The 24,815-nt window shown below is 36.1% G+C and overlaps 4 protein-coding genes across 4 annotated transcripts; 1 reads left to right on the top strand and 3 right to left on the bottom strand.

Moving 5' to 3' along the window:
• Positions 1–849: 849 nt before the first annotated feature.
• LOC112736059 (protein POOR HOMOLOGOUS SYNAPSIS 1) lies at positions 850–4,066 on the bottom strand. The gene is made up of 8 exons (XM_025785418.3): positions 3,756–4,066; positions 3,367–3,483; positions 2,975–3,040; positions 2,753–2,856; positions 1,914–2,113; positions 1,778–1,824; positions 1,593–1,620; positions 850–1,255 (listed from the first exon to the last, which is right to left on the bottom strand). The coding sequence occupies exons 1-8, from the start codon at positions 4,029–4,031 to the stop codon at positions 1,194–1,196; spliced, it is 900 nt and encodes a 299-aa protein (XP_025641203.1). The 5' UTR covers positions 4,032–4,066; the 3' UTR covers positions 850–1,193.
• A 6,433-nt stretch (positions 4,067–10,499) lies between these two features.
• LOC114925006 (uncharacterized) lies at positions 10,500–11,024 on the bottom strand. The gene is made up of 2 exons (XM_029291272.1): positions 10,953–11,024; positions 10,500–10,847 (listed from the first exon to the last, which is right to left on the bottom strand). Exons 1-2 carry the CDS (start codon positions 11,022–11,024, stop codon positions 10,500–10,502), a joined length of 420 nt encoding a protein of 139 aa, XP_029147105.1.
• On the bottom strand, positions 11,021–12,440 carry LOC112735512 (uncharacterized). The gene is made up of 3 exons (XM_025785046.1): positions 12,236–12,440; positions 11,947–12,155; positions 11,021–11,884 (listed from the first exon to the last, which is right to left on the bottom strand). The coding sequence occupies exons 1-3, from the start codon at positions 12,438–12,440 to the stop codon at positions 11,021–11,023; spliced, it is 1,278 nt and encodes a 425-aa protein (XP_025640831.1).
• A 6,337-nt stretch (positions 12,441–18,777) lies between these two features.
• On the top strand, positions 18,778–24,342 carry LOC112733862 (uncharacterized). The gene is made up of 10 exons (XM_025782960.3): positions 18,778–19,435; positions 19,641–20,126; positions 20,219–20,376; positions 20,555–20,638; positions 20,737–20,789; positions 21,375–21,456; positions 21,678–21,785; positions 21,924–22,047; positions 22,189–22,274; positions 23,680–24,342. Exons 1-10 carry the CDS (start codon positions 19,066–19,068, stop codon positions 23,899–23,901), a joined length of 1,773 nt encoding a protein of 590 aa, XP_025638745.1. The 5' UTR covers positions 18,778–19,065; the 3' UTR covers positions 23,902–24,342.
• Positions 24,343–24,815: the final 473 nt, after the last annotated feature.

Below are 24,815 nucleotides of genomic sequence, written 5' to 3'. Positions count from 1 at the left end.
TTTTTTTGCATTTATTAAGATAAAAAATTTTAAAAAAATTTATTAATGATAATTTTAATATATGTCTTAAAATACATAATAGCTAAATCTAAATTTTATTATATAATAATTAAATGTTTAAAATATTATTATAAAATAAGTTATTGCTTTTTAAAGTGAAGAAAGATCAATCCATCTAAAGATGATTCTCAAATAATTATAGAATAATAAAAAATTTATAAAAAAAACTAAAGGATTCAATCTCAAATTGGTTAAAATCAATTTGAGCGTTCACTTGGATTTGTTGTTATAACAAAGGAGAATGTAGACAAACAATTTAAAATATTCATGGGAGGATCCTGCCCCTCACTGTTAATTCGTCCTACATGACAAGAAAGGGTTCGTTTTTTCTGTTAGCTGTTATAGTTTGTTTTGCTGAGTGAATTTGCGCGTCAGACAAAGTCTAATTATTATTGAAAGCCGGAAATGACGTTTTTACTTTTTTTAGTCCTTAGCTTTAAGTTGACTTGAGTATATCTACTTCTTTTTAAGTAAATAAATGATTAATTTAATCTATAAATTTCAAAGGATATTAATTTATTTCCTAATATATTTCATAAGTCATAATCTTTACAATTATATTATACTCCTGATCATTTTAAGAGACATAAATGATTTGCAAATTACAACTTCAGACTAAATTGATAATTTTAAGGACTAAAATAAAAACTATTTACAATTTCAAAGAACAAACTAGAACTTCACCCCTTTTTTAATGCTAATATAGAAGAATCACTTTGAGTAAAGTGCAAAAGGCCAGAAAGTTATAAGCAAATTTGATTGGGTTAAAAAATAAAAGAAAAAGAAAATGGTCAATCCCGTTATTGATTTCTAGTTTTGCTTCGAATTTTCTGACATCACCTCTTTAGCTGTGACTTCCTAAACAGAAATCACATTATATGATTTATTTGTATATCTATAAGCTGATCTTACATTGCCTGCTTCCTGGCATTGCTATTTACTGAACAGCAGAGGAAGCTAACGAGAAATTTAACCTTGACTCAGTAAGTTAGTCTGTGCTTTGGTGTTAAATGAGAAAGGACATACAAAGCCACAGTACATTTGGGGAAATTGTGATAGACGTCACCATGCTTCGGCAGCCAGCAGGATATGCTAAGCTGCTCAGAGTGTTGTTCTCAATGCCCCTCGGAAAACTACGGCAACGACAGATCACCCCCCAATTCGTCGATAACTTTCTCCACTTTAACCAACATATCTAGTAACATGAACATGTAACATAAGTATTGTGGGAAAATGTTAGCAGATCTTGCAATATTAACAAAAGAATGCATTCCGCACAAGTCAGTTCAAGTTCAGACCACTAATTCCCCCTGATGTTGAGGTGCACAGAAACGGTGCAGAAATATCCAAATTCAGCCCAAAGAATAATAAGAAGCGTTCAGGGTTTTCCACTCATGTTTTAAAATAGGAGTGGAGATAAAAATGACAAGACAAATTAAATAAACAGAAATGACACATCATAATGAACGAATGAAACAGAAATAACCATTAAGTAATCCTAACAGATATAAGTGAGAAGGACAGATTGTTACCTTGGAAGGAAGAGTCTTCCATGTACCTCTACATCAAAGGAAAATAAATAACATAAAACACGGTCAGCAGAGAAAATGTGTTTCCAAATTATTGTCCTTATACAGCATATTATTAATAGAAGCACCATGAATAAGGTGATCAAAAGCATAATCCAACTTTCTTAGCTAAAATTCAAGATATGTACCACGATTTGGGACTTCAGTTCAATTTCCTGGGAAGCAATTGGTTGAGCTGCAAGACATGATTTTGTTCAAATGAAAAAGTTTATGGTATGAAACTGGAACACGTATTATGTAAAAAAAAAAAAAAAGTTCACCCACTATGGTTGATCTCAGAGCAATCCATCAGAAGTGTGGTAAAACTGGGTGGCAAAGCTGGGAGGATTCCTGCAATGCTGAAACCAGGTGGTGCTTCCATTTCTTGGGTGCCTGAAGGCTGCTTTTCTTCGGTTTTAATACTTCGTGGCATTTGTGGTTTGTAAGTGTCAACGGGAGTCATAAAGCTGGCCTCCTCGCTGGGTCTACAGTCACAGGAAGGCTCAATATATAGTCTCCACCCTCCGTCACAATTTAGTCAAGGTTTAATTAGTCTGTTGGTCTCTATAGTTTCATCAAGTTTCATCAAATTTTTAATTAGATTCCTATATTTTTTTTCCTTTCAATTGGGTCTCTACACTGCTTTAATTTTATAATTAAGTCCTTTCTAGTGTAAAATATATTAGAGTTAACTGAATATTTTTTCACAAATTGAGGATATTTATAATTAAAAACTTAATTAAATCTTTGACCGCATGTATTTTGGTAAAAATATTATGTTAATTTTAATATTTTTAACATGAAAAAGATCTAATTACAAAATTAAAAGCAGTGTAAAAACTCAATTGAAAAAAAAATATAGGTACCTAATTAAAAATTTGGTGAAACTATAGACACCAACAAAGTAATTAAACCTTTAGTCAACTCATACTTCAAATAGCTCATGAGAAAAATATATTATTCCTATGGCCACAATTGAAGGGAAAAGACGAAAGAACAAAGGATGTCCATGAAAATATGAACAGTGGAGTGAAAGGTTATGTACTAACTGTTAAACACAATGATAATTGTCACGTCCTCACATTCCTCCCAATATAGCCCAATTACACAAAACTCCTTTATACCTGTGGCAGTGCTTGTTTGAGGAGACGAACTCTGACTGTGATGAAATTTCAGATCCAAAGTCAGTATTTAAGGGTTCTGGATCCTTCTCATCTTTCAGGAGCCCCTGGAAGGGAACATAATCAAGAGTTGACAATCAGTACTATGGTTTCTAGAGTCCAGCCCCTGGTTCCATGTGGGTGAATGGAGATTATTATATTACGATAAGCAACGGTAGAAGTCACCTTCAAAATATTTACAAATGACTGTGCTTCATATAGTGATGGAAACCGCAAAGCAAACTTTTGAATCTGACAAATAAAATAAAAAGTAAGTGTAAAGCTCGTAACAACTCGTATAACTCTCTGATGACCGAAAATTGAGAAAAACAAGCATGGCCGAAAATAATAGCTATGTGTGCTCTGAGATTCAGTTGGTAAAATAAACTAACAATACTGTCACGCCCTGCAAACCCCCAGAATCAACTGTGTATGATGTTACAGATTACAACAGAACAATAATATTATGGAGATCGGAGAGTGACCAGCGAGAAAAAAGTAAACCTATCAGTCTATCACAATATAAAGTTATAGTATCACAATACCAAAATACACAGCATCGAGAACAAAAATCTTACCTCGCCTACGGAATCTCTGAAGCTCACAAGCACAGTTCTGATTCCCCTAGCTGGAAATCCAGAGACGCATGACACCTGAGGCCACGAGAAATGCAGTTTCGAAACGTAGTGCTCTTCCTGCCACAAAAACCACACAACACTGATCAGAATCTAAAAATTCGAAAACTCCATTCTCATCCACTAAAATGGCTTTCGATTGAAGCGTAATCACAAGCAATTCTTGTCAGATAAAAAAGATGCGAATAAAAGAAATACGATCTGAAAAGAACTCCGAATTAAAAGGAAAAAACTGAAGCGAGAAAAGATAAATCGCCGGAAGTAACAAATTAAGCAAGCTAACGAGTAATCGAAAGGTGCAGAATGCAGTAAAAGTGAAAGAAAGGACTGACGAGGAGGCTGGCATTGAATGAGACGGTGAGGATGACGTCGCGGTGGGAGAGGTCGGGGAGAAGGCGGAGGAATGCGACGGAAGGGGAGGAAATCCAGTTGCCGCGGGGAGAACGGCTTCGGAGGCGAGGAGGCAGAGGGAGAAGGCCGGCGGAGGAGGATGGCGATGAGGTTGGATAGGGAACAAAGCGCGCGAAGCAGATCTCCCACTGGTCTCTGATGGTGGTTGCTGAGTTATCAACGTCGTTGCTTGGTATCACCGCCAGAGATCCCGCCATTTTCCCGCTTTCGAGTACCAAACTCGCTCTTCAGTGCTCTCTTTTATAGCGTGGATTTCAAATTTAGTCATTGGATTTCTTCTTCTTCTTTCTTTTTTTTTTTTTGTTTTTTTTTTTTTTAAGTTGAGCTGCAGCTGCTCTTCTTTTGGGGGTACCAACAAAATTTAGGATTTTTTTAATTTAAATTTAATGAATACATAAAAAACGAAAATACATAGAATATAAAATAATTAGCTAAATACACAATGTATCACATTTCGGATGCTGAGAGGTGAAGTAGAAAATAAATACATCTTAGCGACTAAAATTCTATAATGCGATAATACGACGCCGTGACGTATTTAGAGTACACCCGGGATATGTGTTAAGTGGGAGAACGGTGACTGAATATTCGGAATACGCATAAATTTGGAACAAGGTCTCAATATTCGAGATATTTGTAAAATATGTAATTCTAATCTCAGCATTCGAGATATGCTCGGAGGTATATATATAAGGCCATAGCAGCCAAAATTTTCGTTCATTTGAATAATTTTTAAGAATTTTGTGACTTTATAACATCTTAACTTCGAATTTCTTAAGTACATATGGCCCCCGACAATATGTTCATAATGGAGACATCAACAGATTAAATGCAACTTGGCACATAGCTCGAGCATTGGATTTTAAGGTTAGTTTTTTCTCCGTCTTTTATTTTCAGTAAATAATTAGTTTAGATGTTTAGCCTTTAGTAACTTAGTTAATGTGCTAGGTATTTTTAGTAGGGTAAGTTAGAAGTTCTATATTAACTTAGTTAGGTATAGTATGCTTTGATATTTTTATAAGTAATTGCAACTTAAGTTAAATAAATAAAATAGCTAAATATAAATTAATATATTAAAATATTTGTTCGATCATATCTTTCTACTAAACTTATCGTTAGATTGAAGTCATCTAGAATATTACAGTCAAGTTAGAATAGTGCAACATGAATGATTTATTTTTTAAATCTTGCTTGATTGTCCTTTCATTACTTAGTACTGTGAATATTAGTTGGGCGTGATATTACCGACATTGCGAGTTGCATGCCGCTTATTGTCTCTTGGATCTACTATAGGTTCCCGTCATTTTGTCCGGCGGATATAACATCATTAGGTTCCCACTTGCAGTTAAGTATGCACTTGTTGTAATTATTTTTTAATTTAACAACTAATACACAGTGGATACGATTTAATTATTGCAATTAATTAATTTCTGTCAGTAATTTTTTATGGGTGTAAGTTGGAAAAACTAGGGCAATAAAGTTAGGATCGCCATGATGGCAGGATCCAGACTTTACATCGTCGCATCGATAGCCTTACTTTTGATCAGGTAAGACATGTTTTGTTTTTTACATTATTTCATGCGTTGGTATGTTGTTCCTAATTATAGTACTTTAATGTGATGTGACTAGTTTCGACGAACACCATACGAAGATCTCCAGTTAGCTCAGATTAAGCCTAACTGGCTTACTAGTGACAGAGAGATTTATACATGAATGGCAGTTGTCTCCCTTGTCTGCTTTTACTTTGTAGAGTTTCATCATGTTGACAAAATGAAGAGGCATCTTGAGGGGCAACAACACCGGTCAGCAGATCCGGTGAACGTCGACAAATTTCTTTTCAAAACAAGGGGAGATAATGCCTGATGGCCCAACGTACACCGCTAGTGGTACGACTTGTTTACGGGACGTTACCAGCTGTACCACTTGGTGACCATCGATGGCCACCTTAATCCTTGTCTGACACAGGAGTACCTCACATGGTGACAGCAGGCATGTAGAGTTAGATTTCAATATGGGGAGGACATTCTTGCTGGTCCGAGAGCAGCAGCATCGCCTGCTGATATCCTCCATGTGGCCCTGGACCAGATAGATAACTTAGAGCTTCCACTTGATGCCCCAGATTGGAGACAATGGGCTAGGAGGCGTGCCCGAGATGATGTTTGGAGACCGGCTCGAAGGGTACGCGATCAGCTGTTAGACGAGGAGACTGAGTATGCACGGCAGGAGGATATATATAGAGAGTTTTTTTTTTCATTGGGATAAATTACAAAAAAAAAAACTGATTATTCTACATGAGAACAAAACAGAAAGAGGAGAAAGAAAATATTGAATTGTGAATTGTGAGGAAATGATTGAGGATAGGAGGATATATATATAGAGTTTTTCTCCAAGATATTTAGGGTGTAGAGACACCTACACCATAATACACATATCTCGGGTGCTGAGAGCCGCATTACACGTTTGAGCATATCTTGGATGCTTAGACTAAAATTACACGTTTTAAACGTGTCTCGAATATTGAAACCTGTTTTCGAATTTATGCATATATCGGATACTCAGTATCCGGTCTCTCACTTAATACGTATTATGGGTACACTCTGGATATGTCATGGCATCGTATCGTCCCAGCATGGGGTCTCAGTCACCGAGATATGCTTATTTTTCACTTCACCCCTCAGCATCTGAGATGTGATACGTTGTGCATTTAGGTAATTACTTCATATTTTATGTATTTTCATAATTTATGTATTTATTTAATTTAAATAAAAAATTTCAAAATTTATCAAATTTAAAATAAATTGTAATAATAATGAGAAATTCTTTATAACAAGTTTACTTTTAATTTCTTTAGATTAGATCTAAATAGTGTTTAATTAAGTAAAAATTTAAAATGAAAAAAATTGTATAAAGAAAAACAAAATTTGAAATGAAATATCTTTTAAAATAATTATAATGTGCAAATTTATTTGGAGGTAAAACGTTCTTATGTGTATTTAAAATTAATTGTGTGTAAATGAACTTGATAAAAGAAGTTAGAGATGAACATAAATACGTTTGAAATGATTTTACATCAGTTCTACAATAATAATTATGAATATTTATAATAGATTTTGATATTTAAGTCGGTAAGAGTTTAAATAAATTTAAGTGAAAATTTTTTTTGTGACAAATTTGGAAAGATAGGAGACTCGAACCCGCAACCTAAGTGAGAATTGAATAGGTGAAATACCTTATTGAGGTATTTATAAAAAAAAGTAAGAACTAAAGAATTAGCAATGTGATCTTTATTTTATCATGGTAAGAAGTTATCTTTTACTGTGCGGGAGGTTACAAGTCTTACAACTCAATGAATAGTTATACCCATGTAACTCGTGTAGTTAAAATAGTTGGGAAGTTTTTACAGCTAATTTTGTTGGTAATGAATTGGAGGACTGTGTTATGTATAATTGGTAATGGATATGGAAACATTTCTATTTTTAATTAGAAACTACAAATCGAATGTTTAAATTTAGGCGAGGGTAAAAAATTGAGGGTTAGATTTTGGGTGGAGATAAAAAATTGAGGGTCAATTTTGGGTAGGAGTAGAAAACTTAGGGTCGATTTGGAATTAAAAAAAACAAAAAAAAATTAAATTGGAGGGTCCGATTTACTTGTTCAAAAAAAATTTCAGTTTGAAAATACAAATTTAACCTTTAGATTTGTAAATTTAAAAAAAACTACAAATTTGATCTTCAAATTTATAGTATCAATACAAAATAAAAATATGCTAATTTTTTACATTATTAAAAAATAGGGTTAACCACCAAAAACGTATCCAAATTATTCAAACGCTGACAAAAATGCATCCGAATTTTACTATCGACAAAAATGCCTTTAAATAATTTAAAAACACAACAATAATATTCAACAATAAATATATATTTTGAAAAAATATTTTAGAAATTAAATTTTGATGTGATTTTTTACAAACATAATTAAAAAAATGAGATATTATTATTCTTAAAATTTGGTGATTTTTTTCTAAGTATATATTTTTTGTGATTTTTTAAAAGTATTATTAGGCGTTAACAAAAAAATTACAATATATATATATATATATATACTCAACGAAAAATTACCAAATTTTAAAGAAAATAATATCTCATTCTTTTAATCATTTTTGTAAAAAAATTGTATCAAAATTCAATCTCTAATATATTTTTTGAAAAATACATATTTAATGTTAGATAATCTTGCAAAAAAACTAACATTAAATATGTATTTTTCAAAAAATACATTAGATATTGAATTTTGATACAATTTTTTGTAAACATGATTAAAAAAATGATATATTATTATTCTTAAAATATGGTGATTTTTTGGTAAGTATATAATATTTTGTAATTTTTTAAATGTATTATTGGTTGTTAATAAAAAAATTATAAAAAAATATATATTTAGCAAAAAATCACCAATTTTTATGTATAATAATATCTTATTTTTATAACCATGTTTGTAAAAAAATTGCATTAAAATTCAATCTCTAAGGTATTTTTTGAAAATATATATTTACTGTTGGGTATTGTTGTTGTGTTTTTAAATTCTTTGAAGGCATTTTTCTCGATAATAAAATTCGAGTATATTTTTTGTCAGTGTTTAAATAATTTGGGAACATTTTTTGTGGTTAACCCTTAAAAAATACTACTTGTACTCCAATACAAAAAATAAAAAAACTAGCTTTTACTTGTTTTTTAAGTTGGGTCAAAATAGTCAAGTGTTAAAAAATAACAGAAATTATTTTTATTATGGGTAAGATATTGGTGTTTTGGGAGAATATTGGAGGGTGGGGTGATTTACCGGGTGGTGGAGCTGCCAGTCAACACGCAGGGGCGTGGTGACCCTGCTACGGAGCAACGTGTCAGCACCACGCAGGAGCGAGGTGGAGCTGGCGTCGCGGAGTCCCAATGTTCCTGCACCACGAGGGGCGTGCTGTAGCTGCTGCCATGCAGGGGACAGGTTCCCCGGTAAACAGCAAGCGTGGCCTCTTCATTACTCTATATAAAGAGCCTTCTCCTCCAACTGCAACACAAAAAGAAAGTGTTGGTGAGAGGATTTGAGGGCAACATAGAAAGAAAATGTGTTAGTGAGAGGGAAGAAGGGGGTTGCGAACTCATCAAAGGGGAAGGGTGTTGCTGCTCCACTAGGAGAAAGGGTGGGATTATTTTGTATTTATTTTAAAGAATGGTTCGTAATTATAATGCTCTGGAGGAACATATTATAAATTATTTGGATCATCCTATTTATGTAAGTTGGTAAATTATATTTTTATTGTGTATTTTAATTTGTGTTATTTTTTGTTATTTAATATGTTAAAAATTTATTTTTTGTTAATTTTAAATTAATTTTCTGTTATAAAAATACTAAAATAAAATATATATTATAGTATATACTATACGATATACTAAAAATTTTTTAAAAATATATATCTCTTTACAATAAAAATATAAAAATAATACTCTAGTAAAATAAAAAATAAATATACTGTAAATAAATAAATATGTATGTTGAACATATGCTGAGATTGTCGGCGTATGTTCCTCAGCCACCTGCACCTCAGGTCCCACCTCAGCATGCAGTGTTTGAGCCGGTTCCTTATTATGTACCACAGCCACAGGACCAGAGTGCGTCCAGCCACCACTCTCATCACTCTCAGCACAGCCACCATTCCGAGCACTCTCAGCACAGCCACTATTCACAGCACTCTCAGCCGATACTGACGATTCCAGTCGGTCATGATTGGTTTGACTTCTCCGTCGGCGGTCACGGAGATCAGCAACCACAGAATTGGGCCAATACTAGTTTGGGTGGTTGGTCAGATTTTAGTGCTATGCATTCACCGTCAGCCTCAGCTGATCCACGTGGGCCTTCAGTCGGTATGAGCCATGGTTTGCGGCGTCCTGCTTCTGACCACACATCAGAGGGTGCATCGTGTGATAGTAGATGCCTTCGGCGGACATACACACTTGTTGACGAGTACAACCCCGGTGCATCCGCTCCAGCGGACGCAGGTGGGTCGGCACCTCCTGCAGAGGCGGGTGGGCCGGCACCTCTGGCAGAGGCAGGTGGGTCGACCGCTGCAGGTATGGATGACTCAGTTCCAGGTCACCCATATGACCTACGGACGGAGTGAAATCCACCTGATAGGTATACTCCGTCACGACCAGGGCTGGGCATGATGGGTAAGGCACTGAGCTGGATGGGTCGTAAGAAGTGAGCATCGGGTTGGGGTTTTTTAGATTTCATACTAGGGTTTAATGTAATTCGTATTTAATGTTCTATATGTTGGTCGATGTTATTCGTAGTTAAAACTTTGTATATTTGCTTCAGTAAGGCAGTAAATGTTAATATTATCATGGTCTTAAACATCAATGGATAATCTCAAATTTAAAAATACAAACACGACTAAGACAAAAAAAAAGAAAATTTATTATAAAAATACAAATTCAAAAATACAAACACAATGAAAATAAAAGTGAAACCCCCCCCCCACTCGATCCAGCACGCTGAGGACATTGACTCCGACTATGTCCCTGAGCACCACAGAGACGGCATATCCGAGGACCACGCATGTCGCGTGAGTCCATTTCGTTCAAGTATATGGTCAATTTCGGGCGACCTTTCGACGTTTACCTCAAGGCGGGATTAGCGACCAATGTGGGTCCCTCATACGCAGGCCATGTCTCGGCATCACCTAACGGTGAGAACTCGAATCTATATACCTTACGGACCTCTGTCATCTTGTACACGTCATGCACATACATCTGCCAATCGATTCGCTGGTTAGCACAGCAAGCAATAACATTGCGACATGGTATCCGTTCCACCTGAAAGTGCCCATAGTCACACGTACGTCGTGCAAGATCAACGACTAACACCTTTCCACTAGTCATTTCGCGCACCTCAAATACTTCATTCCGTCTATCAAAACGGTGCACAACTATATTCCCAGCCTGTTGCATACTTGCCTCTATCCACTGTTGTGCGAATACGGAATAAGTATATCCAGCACGTTTGCGTTTGTGAGTCTCAGCACTCTTCCATGTAAACAGTTCATTTAACCGATAATATGTTGCTCAGACTAGTGCTAACACAGGTAGATTACGGGCACCCTTCAACACTGAGTTAATGCACTCGACAAGGTTCGTCGTCATATGGCCCCATCGATGTCCCTCGTCGAATGCCAATACCAATGTCTAAGTCCAATGGCATCACACCACCTAGCATATGCCTCGCCTCGCTCTTCCAACCTCTTATAGTTGATGTTATACTCCTCCATCGTTCTTGAATACCCAATGTTGACCACAAGCTTTTGCAAGTGAGGGACTTTGAATGCTCGTAGGAAGTTGCTGCCGATGTGCCTTATACAAAACATCCACCATGCTCTTGGAGGTTGCCAGTCACCTCCGGAACGATTTACTGCTGCCCGAATTGACTCATGCCGGTCCAAGATCATACCCACACCATCTTTTCTGACAACATGCATTCGCAGATTCCTTAGAAAGAAGTGCCACGCATCAGCTGCCTCCCCTTCCACCAAGGCAAAAGCGATAGACACAATGTTCTGGTTCCCATCCTGTGCAACAGCGACCAGAAGTGTACCTTTGTACTTTCCATATAGGTGTGTTTCGTTAACCTGAACTAGGGGCTTGCAATGCCTGAATGCCCTAACGCATGGATTGAAACTCCAAAATACGCGATGAAGTATTTTTACCCTTTGTGCCTCTTCATTCCCATTGTAGAGTGGGCGTGTTTCTATCTGGACAACTGACCCAGTCATCTTCTGAACCATAACCGAGAGCCACCACGGCAAGGCTTGGAAACTCTCCTCCCAATCACCGAAAACTTTCGCTATGGACTTTTGCTTTGCCAACCAAGCCTTTCGGTAACTGATGGTATAGTTGAACCTTGACTGGACTTCGGCTATTATAGATTTTACTTTTATGGACGGGTCAGTCTCGACCAATGGCCTTATAGCCTCAGCAATTGTATCCGAGTCCAACTTGGAATGATCCTGCGAAATCACTCCCATTGTGCACGTGTGCCTACCGTTGTATCTGCGTATCTCCCAACAACCTTTTTCCGTATCAAGCTGGCTCGGATAAGCCAGTCGCACCCACGCCCATACATCTTGCATTTTGCATAGAACGTCTGTGGCTCATACTCATACATGTCGTAGTCAACTCCTCTAGCGATAGTGTAACTTCTAATTGCTGCCACGACCGACTTTCTAGAACTATATTCCATTCCAATCTGGAACTCTCCGTCCTCGGGATCAGCAATGCCTACAGAAAATGCCCATCATCGTTTATTAATCAATCCAAAGTATAGATTAAAGATAACATATTATTCGATTATCACATACCTATGTTTGAATATTCCGGAAACTCCGGTGCATGCATGGCGTCGAGATCCAACTCACGCATAAAAGGTGGCACGTTCATCGGTTGACTGATCGAGGGGTGAACCACTACATTATCAGCTGCTGTCTCAACTCCCACATCACCATCCTCATCTTCGTCGCCGGCTTCGTAAGTGGCTTCGAAGTCCTCTTCGCTGTCACTATTCATTCCCTCCTACACTGCAGCTCTATCATCCTCCACCTCTAAATCATTTTGAATCCCTTCCGCCTCTACGGTTTCAAACTCAATATACAACTCAATCTGTGGCTGTCGTATCTGAGTCTGCCGGTGAATTTGAAACATATTATGCATAGTCACTTCGTTAGTGATTGACATGATATCAAACTGTATTAGACCACCAAAAACTACAACCAGATTCTGGTACAGAATTCTGCTCACTCTCATTAACGTACTGATGAACGAATTTTTGACGGTATAGAATTTCACAAATGAATTCTCGTTGTAAAGTATAGTTTCTAAACCAAGCAATAATCCTTTCATACAAAAAGTTGTTTGTCACTAGTACAAACCCCTAAAATTTATAAACCGAAGTATTGGACCTCGGGTCGTTCTCCCTAGGAATTGTAATGAAGTGTCTTGTTATCGGTTGTGAGTTATATTTGGGGTTTTTAGGATTTTTAGACAAGAATTATAAATGGCAAGAAAAGTAAACTAACAACTATAAAAGGCTCTTGGTAAGGTGTGAGAACTAGAAGTCCTATCCTAGTTATCCTTCTCAATTGTGATGAGAATTGTTCATTACTACCACTTAGTTAACCCTTACTAATTAAAGGAAAGTCAAGTGGATGAATTGACTTGAGCCACAAGTCCTAGCCAACTCCCAAGGAAAGACTAGCTTTAGTGCACTCCAAACCAATTAGCAATCTCTCCAATTATCAATCAACAAAGGGATTAGATAACTCAAATGTCACTAATTACTCTACCTAGGCCAAGAGGAACAAAATCTACACTATATCTAGAAGAGGCATTTCAACAAACACATAGAGTGCAATAGAAGTAAACATTATTAATTGCAAGAATTAAAGGAATCTACAACTACAAAGGCAAGAGATCAACAATAGAAAAGCAAAGAAGAACAATTATTATGAATTACCTCTTATTGAATTGGAAGAATGTAGAAGGAACAATACTAGATCTACAACAAAATATAAGAACAACATAAAGGAAATCATAACAAAAGAATAGAAGAAGATGAATGTAGCAACAAAGAATTGAGAGATAGAAGTGGAAGAAAGCAAAGATTAAAACCTAGATCTAAGAACTAAACATAATCCTAATCCTAATTCTAGAGAGAAGTGAGAGCTTCTCTCTCTAGAAATTAACTCTAAACTAATCATAATGAGTGTGTATGATTGAAATCCCCCTTGCTCTTCAATCCTTGGCTTTAAATAGCATCTTTGGCGCCAAAGTTGGTTGGGATTGGGCCCCACAACCCTTGAGAATTCGTTGGTCACGTTTTCATTAAAAAATCATAAACCAGCACCGACGCGTACGCGTCCATGGGGTGATTCGCAGGTGCGCGCAAGCGCCAGGTGCGCGCGCGCGTCCATGGGCGAGTTCAACTTCTTTGACTTTTCATGATTTCTCCACTTTGCATGCTTTCCTCTTCACTCCTTTGATCCATTCCTAGCCTTTTCAATCTGAAATCACTAACAAACATATCAAGGTATCTAGTGGAATCAAAGGGAGATTAAAACCATCAAATTAAGGGTCTAAAAGCATGTTTTCACATCTAAGCACAAATAAGGAGACAATCACAAAACCATGCTATTTCATTGAATAAATGTGGATAAAAGGTGATAAAATCTCTTAAAATCAATACAGGATAAACCGTCAAAACGGGGTTTATCACGTACCTCCCTCCATGCTTTGACAGAGACCATTCTGAAGTTCCATAAACGTCATGGTGAATGGAACCACAAACGAAAATGGATTCTGGCACACAAACCTCACTCCTTCGTGAGTATTACATATTATCTCACCGTCGCGATACACTACCATGTTTGCGGTACCCTCCATTACACTAAAAACACAATCAAAGAACACTCACACCCTTCCTCAGAATGAAAATGGACTCGAGCACTGCCTTATATAGAGAGTAGCATTCACCACGCCCCCCACTTTTTGATTGCCTCAGGCCAATCACATTCTGCCACGTGTCAGGACGCTCTCACGTGCCACGTCATCACGCCCCCACGTGATGCTCAGGTGTACCAATCTAGCTCCGCCACGTCATCATCACGTCCCCACGTGGTGCCTACGTGGCACACTCCGGCTCCGCCATGTCATCATCATGCCTCCACGTGGTGCCTACGTGGACAATTCAAGCTCCGCCACATAAGCATCACTCCCCCACGTGCTAGGTCAGCATGCCCCCACTTAGTGCCACCGTGTCCCACTCAACCTGCACCACATCATCTCGCCTGTCACTTGTCACAGTCAACACGCCCCTGCGTGTTGAGGATGCATCCACCATTGGGTAAAACATAATATTCTCCCATTTCTGACCAAAACACCACTCTCCTTCCCATATTGAAATTCTTGAGCCTAAAAAATAACACATTTCTATTTTTTTTATAGGATTGAAGATTGATGATGGCTAATTTCTTTTACATATTATATTTACTGTTAATGAATCACTCAAATATTAGGTATTTTGGTATTTAACAAATTTCTGGAGGTACCTGTGACAAATAAAAAAATATTTTTGATTCATAAGAGTACAATCTATTGAGAGTTTATTTAAAAAAATATATTTTATTTGTAAAAATGGCATTTTCTAACCCACAAACTTACTGGCAAGTGCACCGGGTCGTACCAAGTAATACCTTACGTGAGTAAGGGTCGATCCCACGAGGATTGATGGATTAAGCAACAATAGTGTTTGATAGGATTAGTTAGACAAACAGAAAATAATGTTGAGATGCAATATAAAAGGCATTAAACAATATAAAGAATATTGATGAAAGACAAGTAAATACTTTGGGAAGAAAATATGGAGAAGATAGTTAAGGCTTCAGAGTTATCTATTTTTCTGGAATTATTTTTCTTACTAACTATTTTAATCATGTAGGATTTAATTTATGGCAAACTATATGTGACTAGACCCTAATTCCTTAGACATTCCTAGTCTCCTCTAAAATTTATCAACAGCCAATTCCTTGGTCAATTAATTCCAATGACCAAATTCCAGTTTATATGCTACAAAAACTCTAATTACCTAAAAATAAAAGGATTATATGTCACGTATCCCGTTAAATCCAGATAATTAAAATTTAGAAGAATATGTTTTCAAGCTATTGTTCAAGTAAAGAGCTTTTCCAAGTTATACAAGAACTCAAATAGAAAGATGGTCATACTTCCGTTCCACCCAAATTCATAAAATAAAGAGCGAAAACAATTCTTAAATTATAAATTCATACATAAATTAAAATAGAAAAAGCAATAAAATCAATCTATAAAAATAGACAGAGCTCCTAACCTTAACAATGGAGGATTAGTTACTCATGGTTCAGAGTAGAAAATAAAGATTTTAATAAAATGTATTTTGGCATAATCTTCCCGTACTCATCTAAGAGGTTGCGGATTCGAGTCTTCATATTTTGATAAAAAAAAAAGAAATTGTCAATTTTTAACTTTTTATTAAATACTGCTTTATATTATAGCAAATTATTTAATAGTTTTTTAGACTGTATACCTAGAATATATAATAAATATTTAAAATTGTAATTCATTTACACATTACATATTTCAATAAATATTATGTTTTATTAATTTAAATAAAAAATTCCATCTTTCGATTATTACTTACGAATACTTTTAATGTAGATATTGTAATTTTGGTAAAAATTTGTCTAAATTTATTTTCACCTTGATTAAATTCGGTGTTACTGTAATTCAATTTTCATCCAATTAAATAAAAAAAAGTTTAAAATAGACCCCATTAATATTCAAAGTTATTTCGAGTAAGGATAAATCCAATTTCACTCGTTCTTATACGCCCTAGTGCCCTACTATACAACCTATGAGATGCTTGACTGAGTTTTTTTTTATATCAAATGGGATGATTAAAGGCGATGCTAAATTAAAAGTGACTTAAGTGATGTAATGTTAGAGATGACATTTTAGCAAATTACTTTGAGTTACTGTTTTATCGATTTTTAGTAAATTGATGGTGATTTGATATCTAGTAGTCTGAGAGCGAAACCTATTCTTTTTTGCACGTATCAATTTTTTAAAAGTGTATCAAAGTGTCTTCGATTAGATGAGATTTGGGAATTATAGATAAATTAAACTTTGAAATTCAAGGTAAAAGATGAAAAAATAAAGTTTTCGAAAAGAAATGTTGACTGTAATTGAAAAGATTGCGTTAAAATTAAACAAAGCAAAAAAAATGCCTTTAACCAAGTCAAAGGACTTTAACATAAAAAATAAAGGTACTGAAATATAAATTGAATATGGGAATCAAAAGTTGCTTAAAAGATAAATTTACTTGAAAAATAGAGTTTACAGAAAATGTAAATGGAAGATTAAAAACATGGAAGAAATCCTACATAAATTAAACTCGAATGCAGACTCAGAAATTATCTGGGGATGTGAGTTTACTTGAGTGTATTTCTGAAACGAAGTTCCAACCTTTATTCCCTAAAATTTTTTGGTATTTATAATTTACTTTTGGTAACTGACGATTAATTACAATTAATTACAAAATTACATCTTTGAATGTGCTACCCTTGGTAACCGTTCCCGTTTAAAACATTTCCCATGATTTTTGCGTGTGATAGAAGCCACTAACTTCTCCACTTCCATAATTACCCGAATCTCTTATTCGAATAATTTTTCTCAATTACCTGACTCAAGTTCCTTGTTCGATTCGACTTGCTCAGCTTATCGAAAGGCCTTGAAATCGAATTCGTGTCAAGAACCTCCATCTAACGCTTGAGCGTGTGTCTTTTCGAAAGTTGCTTATGCTTTCGACCACTTTACCGATTCGAACAATTCACCTTTATCGAAAATATTTTCTCGATCAATAAATTGCCCCCTTAGATTAATGTGTTTGCCTTCGATAACTTTATTGGAAGATAAAACACTAAATCCAAATTCGACATGTTTTTCGAGATCTACGCTTCCTCTTTCTTCCACTTCATCTTTCTCGCGAAGTTACCTCTTTTTGCATTCCTTCTTCAGTAACAGCTACAGTAACACTTTAAATTCACCAATCTCACTCTTATTCAAACTTTTTCTGAACTCGTTTGTTCTTTGCATTCCTCTTTCATTACAGAATCTTTAACCTTTCATCTCCTTTCCTTTATTTTACAAAATGGCCGCTTCCTCTTCTCATACTACTGTTCAAGACAAAGGAAAAGATCCTGCAGTAGCACTGCCGACTTCACCAGCCCTACGTATATTAAATCAAGTCAATGATGAAGTCATTGACGACCCCCGACTGCAAGCTAATGATACTAGGATCTTAATCCCCTTCACAATAGGCACAGATACCCATTGCTTTCTTGGACCAATTGAATCTCTAGAGAGGGTAAACAAAAAATTTTCTTTCTTCTTTAGTGCCGAATGAGAAGATCTATTGATTAACCAAGCTTTCAACATCTCCTATTTCATTAATAAAAAATCTTTTAAGAATAATTCCAAGAATAATCATCGAAGATTCGATTTCACAGTCTGGTACCAACGCCTTGAACCCACAAAAAATGTTGACTGGAGGACTTTAGAAATACAAAAACTGTTAAGACTCTCCTATTTCTCACTTAAAGCTATTTCGAACAAGAATAAATCTAATTTCACTCGTTCTTATACGCCCTAGTGCCGCTTTTGATTTTTGGTGTGGGAGAGAGAAACGTGTATGACAATATGGTGTGAGAAGAGGGGTGTTTTATTTGGCTATGGGATGACACAAATCGGAGGCACCGATTTATTTGCATTGTTTTGTTTTTTAAACAAACAATCACAAATCGGACGGTTCGATTTGTGATTTCGGAAATAAAAAAAATTAATATTAAAATCGGACTGTCCGATTTTTATTTTAACAAATAAAAAAAAATAAAAAATACAAATTGTACCATCCGATTTGGAGTTTAATTTTTTTTCAAGCAAATCGGACCCTCCGATTTGTAATTTATTTTTTTCATCAAACAAATCGAACCGTCCAATTTGAATAAAACACCATATGAAAAAAAAACACCTAATTTTCCAATAACAATGTATTACACACATATTTAACCAATATAAAAAAAAAAATTAGCCCCTAGTGCCCTACTATATAGCCTATGAGATGCTTGACTTAGTTTTTTTTATATCAAATGGGATGATTAAAGACGATGCTAAATTAAAAGTGACTTAAGTGATGTAATGTTAGGGATGACATTTTAGCAAATTACTTTGAGTTGCCATAACTTTACTGCTACAACTTTGAACTGTGGAATTAATTATTCCCGTTTAAGCAAGTTGCTGATGCTGCTGATTACATCGGGCAGAGACTTTGGTGAACCTTCCAAGCTGCAACGAAGATAAACACAACCACGTATTAATCCTGAGCCAGTCATCCAATCATAAAGCAGTAAATTGCAGACTACATGGTTTCATTTTAATTTGCGTCACACGCTATCATCCTCTCCAATCGATTTAAAAATTTGCATATAGCTCTTTCATCCTAATCCTCTATATCTTCATTCTTCACTTCAAACTATTTTCGAGTTTTTCATTCATTGCACCATCTCCAAGGAAAAATAGCTGCATCAGTTTATCAGTCATCGCCATGAAAGTCCTGCTTAATCTAGAACCTTCTTCTCTTTTTCCCACGCGCTCGATTTTTGCCGATAGATCCCGAAGCTCCACTCGCTTACCGGTTCTGCCGTTCCCCAAGCTCTGTCGCCGCCGATGGATCGTGCGGAGGTTGTCTTCGCCGGCGAGAGCGGTGCTGGATTCCGCCCCAGTCGAGCAGTTCGAGATCCCTGAGTTCGATTTTCGGAACCCGTCTCTATCTTCCTCGTACCGTGATCCAGCAATGCCGAAGCCGAACCAAACGGTTTTGGAAGCCCAGGCTAGGGTTTGCACTGGACCCATGCAGACTCGCCCACTCGACGAGGAACAAGCTTTCAAGGTCTTTGATACAATTCTGAGATCAGGTTCTTCTTCCTTTCCTTCCATTCAATACGTTACAGTCGTTTGTAATCATAGCGGAATTCCAATTCTTACATGTTACTAATTTATGCTAAGTTTGACAAATCAAAAGCTTAATTCATTCCTGGTATGGATTAACTTATTTTGCTATTCATCTAATCAAATTCGAACATGCTAATTTTTCTGATAATATGTTATCTTTAATCTTAGCTAGGGGAGAGCTGAAAGACGAAGACGAAGTTTCAAAAGCTCAACTTGGAGCATTTTTTGCGGGGATGACAATCCGTGCGAATGCATTTCCAGAAGCGACGCAATGGAGCGAGGGGGAAACACGTGCTATGAAGACTTTCTGGCCACTTCTAGTCAGGGCACTTCCTTCTGACGTGATATTTGTGGCGGACCCTGAAGGATCGATGATGGGGTTGGGTAGCTCAATCGGGCCACAATATGTTGGTAATGGCACCAGTGAGATGAGATTGGTTGGTGCTCTTAGGGAAGTGCTGGCTGGAGGCCATCTTGGGTTTGAGGAAGTCCAAGGTGTGTTGAAGGAAGTTCTACCCTTCCAAGAGGGAGATGGAAAACCACCACAAGGAGTAAGTGAGGCATTGCTTTCCGCATTTCTAATAGGTCAACGCATGAACAGGGAAACTGACCGTGAACTAAAAGCATACTGCCTTGCATTTGATGATGAATATGGTATAAGTTTTAATTTGATTATTTGGTTCTGGCCAGAACTTAGCCACTTCTCTTAAATCTTTGTTGTTAATATTTTATAAGTTGATTATCAGGCCCTGCTCCTATTGCTGATGTCAGATCCCTGACTCATTATGGTGAGCCTTATGATGGAAATACACGCTTCTTCAGGAGCACGCTATTTGTTGCTGCAGTTAGATCCTGCTATGGAGAATCTTGTCTACTTCATGGTGTAGACTGGATGTCACCCAAGGTGTGTCAATTATTTCCCCTATTGGATGTCGTGGTTGTTTTAGTACCAAACTAAGATTGTGCTATTGAAGTTAATTTTGTCCATGCACATTGTATTGTATTATTCGCAGCATTATCTACCTTAATATTTCATCCAGGGAATTAATTTTTTATTTATGAAATAAACATTTGCCTTTCAGGGGGGTGTAACTGAAGAGCAGATGTTGAAGTATATGGGGGCAAATATAAATTTATCCCCTTCAAAGGCAACGAAACTTCTTGAGGTCCTTCAGTTTCCTGCAAATATCTGTTGCACCACCAATATTTTTTTTAGTATCTTCTTTTAGCCACTGTATATAATATCTTTGTGCATTCTTTTCAGGACGATGAAGTTGGTTTTGCTTATGTAAGTCAGCGTGATGCTCGTCCATCTCTGTATGAAAATCTCACCAAATGTTATCACTCTAATCCTTGTTAACTTTTGGAGGGGCTTTTATTGGAAACTTTATATGCTTTCCTTATGAAGTTTTTAAAATGTTGATAGATAGTTCCATTAAGTAAAGAAGCTCAGTCCTGGTCATTCATCTTCGTGTAGACATATGGAATATTCTACTATACTTTCCTTCGATCTTTTAGTTCCTCTCTTGATTCAATTTAGTTTCTTTAGTTAAAAATTATGGGAAATAGTTTTGATTTTCAAACAATGTAAAATATCTCCTGTTAGCTAGGGCTAAGTTGCTTCCTATTTGAAGTGAAATCATAAGTACCAAATAGGGACCTTACTACTATATTTGAAACTTTTGGGTACTATTTTACATAGTCTAAAATCTGTAGGGACGTCTTGAAAGTTGAAATAGTGTGAACAATTAACAATGCGAAATAAATGAAAATGAGTAATTTTTAACATAAATTATAATGCTATTTTTGAAAATGTCCATTATGGTTTTGCTATCTATATGTATATTCATTATAACAGTTATGTCAGAATGAAGTTGGTTGAACCTGTTATTTTTTCTGCAGCTACTCTCTAGTTAGGATAAGGGAGCACATAAAGAAACGTCCTCCACTTGCAACGACTGAAAAGGTTCAACAATATGTAAAGGTAGCACCCCGAGTCCGAGTAGCTTATCTTGTTAGCAGCTGTTCATCTACTTTAGTTTACTATCCTTAATTTTGGGTATGATGTACCATAATGATAATATGCAATTAGTTCCCCCTTTTTTTTTGTTTGGGGATGTGGGAAGAGGAGGAAAAGGGGGGGGGGGGGGATTTGCTACCCATTCTTATATTTAAGCTGTTCTTTATTATTATTTTTTAAAACAGGCCAGTGGTAAGGAAGCTATGGTTGCTGGATTTTACCATGAAGGTTATGAAGAGCCATTGTTAATGCTCATGAAAAGAAGGGGTATACATTCTGGTTTAGTTGTGAAGGTTGGAATTCACCAGAGTTGGTGAACCATTTTGACTATTGTTTCCCGATAAACTATGTTGTATCATAATTTTGTCATATATATATCAAGAGAAGTCACCTCATGTAATCTTAGTTTATGGGGGATGCTCTTATTATAGGGAGAGGAAGGAGCTCTTTCAATGACTACAAGATTGAGATCAGTTAATGCAAGCAAGGGACTTCCTGTGAACTACTGTTCAGGGTTCCGTTCACTTAACATTCCATCCACTTCTGAACCTGGTGGTATGTATTTGGTCTCTTTGTTTTCTTATAATATTACCTGCTTAAAAAATTATCTGATTGGACTGCTAAAACTTGCTAATACTTAGTTGACTGCATTGTCCAATGCCATATTCTGCTTAAACAATTTATTTCATTTTGCAGGAGTGACACGTCAAGGTTTTCATCTTGAGATTAATGCTAAGGACTATGGTTTCCAACCTACAGACACACCAAGAACTGATAGATCAGTAAGATTTTTGTGGTGTTTTCCTTTTTTGTTCCATTCTATCCTGCATCATCTACATTGAAGAAATATGCTCGCTATTCCCTTTCTTTAATAGCATGATCTAAATTTTTCTGTTGCTTGTAGTGATGTTTATTCTTTATATCAAGCATTACAACGCTTTTTAAGTTCAACATATATGGGGCAGTGAGAGACTATTTAATACTAATTCTTGACAAAGAACTAGTTTGTTTGTTAGTTGAAACAGATGATGTGAAAATTGTAGGAGCTTCAGGGATAATGATTGAAGTTAGTGAAGGAGGAGGAGGAGGAGTAAAAATGGAGAGGGGAAGAGCCAAGGGGGAGAAGGTTAAATCAATTAGATGAACCCCTATAATTACCCAATTAAAACTTACACATGTAAATTCATGTAGCAGAAAAGCTCCCAAGCATTCTGACTGTTGGGGAAAGAAACCTTCTTTAAATTACCAGCTCTGATATTGATGACATCATCCATAGAAGATAAAACCTCTGCCGGCTACATATGCAAATTCTCTAATTTGGCAACACCTGTTTTATATCGGGCATCACAGGACTTTTTCATTTCCTATTATGCAGCAGATTAGTAGACTAGTTGACTGTTCAAGCTTGTATGTCCTTTCAACCGCATGAATTTTGTCTAATAATGTTAATGGAGTGGTAATAGACTAATAGTTGTAAGCAATAGACTGAATTCAAAGTGAGGAAACGGTTATCAAAATGTAAAAGGTAAGGAAAGTGAATGTGAGATTGGTCGAGGTGGGAGGTACTTTGGGTCCTTAAGCAGAGAGAGAGAGAGAAAAAAAAGGAGGGGGGGGGGGGGTCTGGTTGTGGGAGTTCTTTCTCTTTTCAGAGACCTCAGTTGGGTTGGATCAAAATAGTCCAGTTCCTTGCAATAAGACCTGATTAAGAGTGGTTAATTCCATGGAGACCCAAAAAAAAACTTTTGTAAGGAATACTAGTAAAATATGTTGTGGTTGCAATTTCTGAGCTATTAGAATGATCTCTTCCCAAGTTTAGTCTTAATTATATATTCGTAGGCTCTGAAGTATTCTTCTGTTGTGAACTCTACCCAACTTTGAAACAAATGTTTGAACAGTAACTGTAATACTTGAATAGTCTTTCATCCATGTATGTTTTTGCTCCTATTTCCATTAATGTGTGGAATAACCAAGTTTATTTAAATGTTATAGTTTGATCTATCTATTTTGGATTTGTTGAGAGTTTTGTTCTTTTGGTGATGTATTCAACTGTTACTGCCTCTCCAAACGATTTTGTTCTGTGATATGATATAATATCACTCGTAATAAGCACCTCATATTTAGCCACTCTTCTGATGGCGAGAGCCAAAGTTGTTTGACTGACATTTTTGTTTCGGTATGAAACTCAAGGTCTCAAAGAACATTGAATTGGGCTTAGAAGCTCTTCGTGGAGAAAAAGGACCAGCGTATGATCGAATTGTTCTGAATGCTGGCATGGTGGATCACTTGCTTGGAGCTGATGGTGCAGAAGACGTGTCTGTTTCCCTGGATAGAGCTAGAGAGGCCATTGACAGTGGCAATGCTTTGAAACGGCTCCTAAATTATATCAAGATCTCTCACAAAGTGGATTGAATTAGTCTCAAGTGGTTGAACATTGCCTATAACCTTTCTGTACAATTGGTGAATAAACGAGGGTTACCCTTTACCGTTCCCGATCCAAAAAGGAGGTAGAAAACAGAACTAAAGATAAACCAAAGGGTTGATTATTTTTGCACATGGTTTTGAGGTTTAGGTTATCTTCATACAATTGTACAAGATTGTCCATTATACTCACGAAACACCTATAGATGCCTTGGTCAATTGTCAACAATTTTCAGCAGTCTTAGTCTAGATACTGGAAGTGAACATAGATACTGGAAGTGAACATAGGTAATTCCATTCGCGTTGCCGAGAGATTTTGAAACTTTACTCACACACAGTCTTGGATCGTATTTATAGTTTATTCATTTTATTGTATACTTTCGTATTGTCAATTTGACCTACTTTTTAGCATAGCGTATGATTTTGACTCTACTATTTAGTTTTTAGTTAATGGAGTTGTATAATTATTTTTTATTTTTCTAAAGACAAAGAATTTTATTCATTTGGAATATAGAATTGCAAAAAAAAACCCAACTATTAAGCTAGTACATGCAGAATTGGGGTTCTCCCAAATAAACTCAAAAGAGTAAGAAAGGCTTAATTTAGAAAAGAAAATAGCACTTCAATGTGGGATTGCAGCAAGTTCTTGAAGAAGCTTTGATGCAGATGCAGCGATGGAATCTGATGATGGAGAGTCTTTCTCAAATACATAGCGATTGAGCATTCCAGATGTAGCAGCATACAATAGCCGCAAGATGGAGGAGTTGAGCACCATTAACCCTTAACCGGAAAAACAATTTGAGGTGGTTCCAAGCTTGATAAAAGTGATCATTTTTCTCCAGCATCAATGATCCCCTGTAAATTACATTTTTTCCATGTTTCATAAATTGGGCATCGAAAAAAGC

Source organism: Arachis hypogaea, chromosome 13 (genome assembly GCF_003086295.3).
Source record: "Arachis hypogaea cultivar Tifrunner chromosome 13, arahy.Tifrunner.gnm2.J5K5, whole genome shotgun sequence".
NCBI classification, from domain to species: Eukaryota; Viridiplantae; Streptophyta; class Magnoliopsida; order Fabales; family Fabaceae; genus Arachis; species Arachis hypogaea.
The sequence above is the reverse complement of the archived record's forward strand: the minus strand, read 5'-3'. Positions and strand labels throughout refer to the sequence as shown.

Bases quoted from the DNA above. Each gene is read 5' to 3' on its own strand.
- LOC112733862 (XM_025782960.3), top strand. From the start codon at position 19,066: ATGAAAGTCCTGCTTAATCTAGAACCTTCTTCTCTTTTTCCCACGCGC. The intron at 19,436-19,640 runs GTTCTTCTTCCT...CTTTAATCTTAG, and splicing joins TGATACAATTCTGAGATCAG to CTAGGGGAGAGCTGAAAGAC. The intron at 20,639-20,736 runs GTCCTTCAGTTT...CATTCTTTTCAG, and splicing joins AGGCAACGAAACTTCTTGAG to GACGATGAAGTTGGTTTTGC.
- LOC112736059 (XM_025785418.3), bottom strand. From the start codon at position 4,031: ATGGCGGGATCTCTGGCGGTGATACCAAGCAACGACGTTGATAACTCA. The intron at 3,484-3,755 runs GTCAGTCCTTTC...TTTTTGTGGCAG, and splicing joins CATTCAATGCCAGCCTCCTC to GAAGAGCACTACGTTTCGAA. The intron at 1,256-1,592 runs GTAACAATCTGT...TCATGTTACTAG, and splicing joins GGAAGACTCTTCCTTCCAAG to ATATGTTGGTTAAAGTGGAG.
- LOC114925006 (XM_029291272.1), bottom strand. From the start codon at position 11,024: ATGACGACGAACCTTGTCGAGTGCATTAACTCAGTGTTGAAGGGTGCC. The intron at 10,848-10,952 runs GTCTGAGCAACA...TTCGCACAACAG, and splicing joins ATCTACCTGTGTTAGCACTA to TGGATAGAGGCAAGTATGCA.
- LOC112735512 (XM_025785046.1), bottom strand. From the start codon at position 12,440: ATGAATAGTGACAGCGAAGAGGACTTCGAAGCCACTTACGAAGCCGGC. The intron at 12,156-12,235 runs GTATGTGATAAT...CATTTTCTGTAG, and splicing joins TCCGGAATATTCAAACATAG to GCATTGCTGATCCCGAGGAC. The intron at 11,885-11,946 runs GTTGTTGGGAGA...GTGATTTCGCAG, and splicing joins CCAGCTTGATACGGAAAAAG to GATCATTCCAAGTTGGACTC.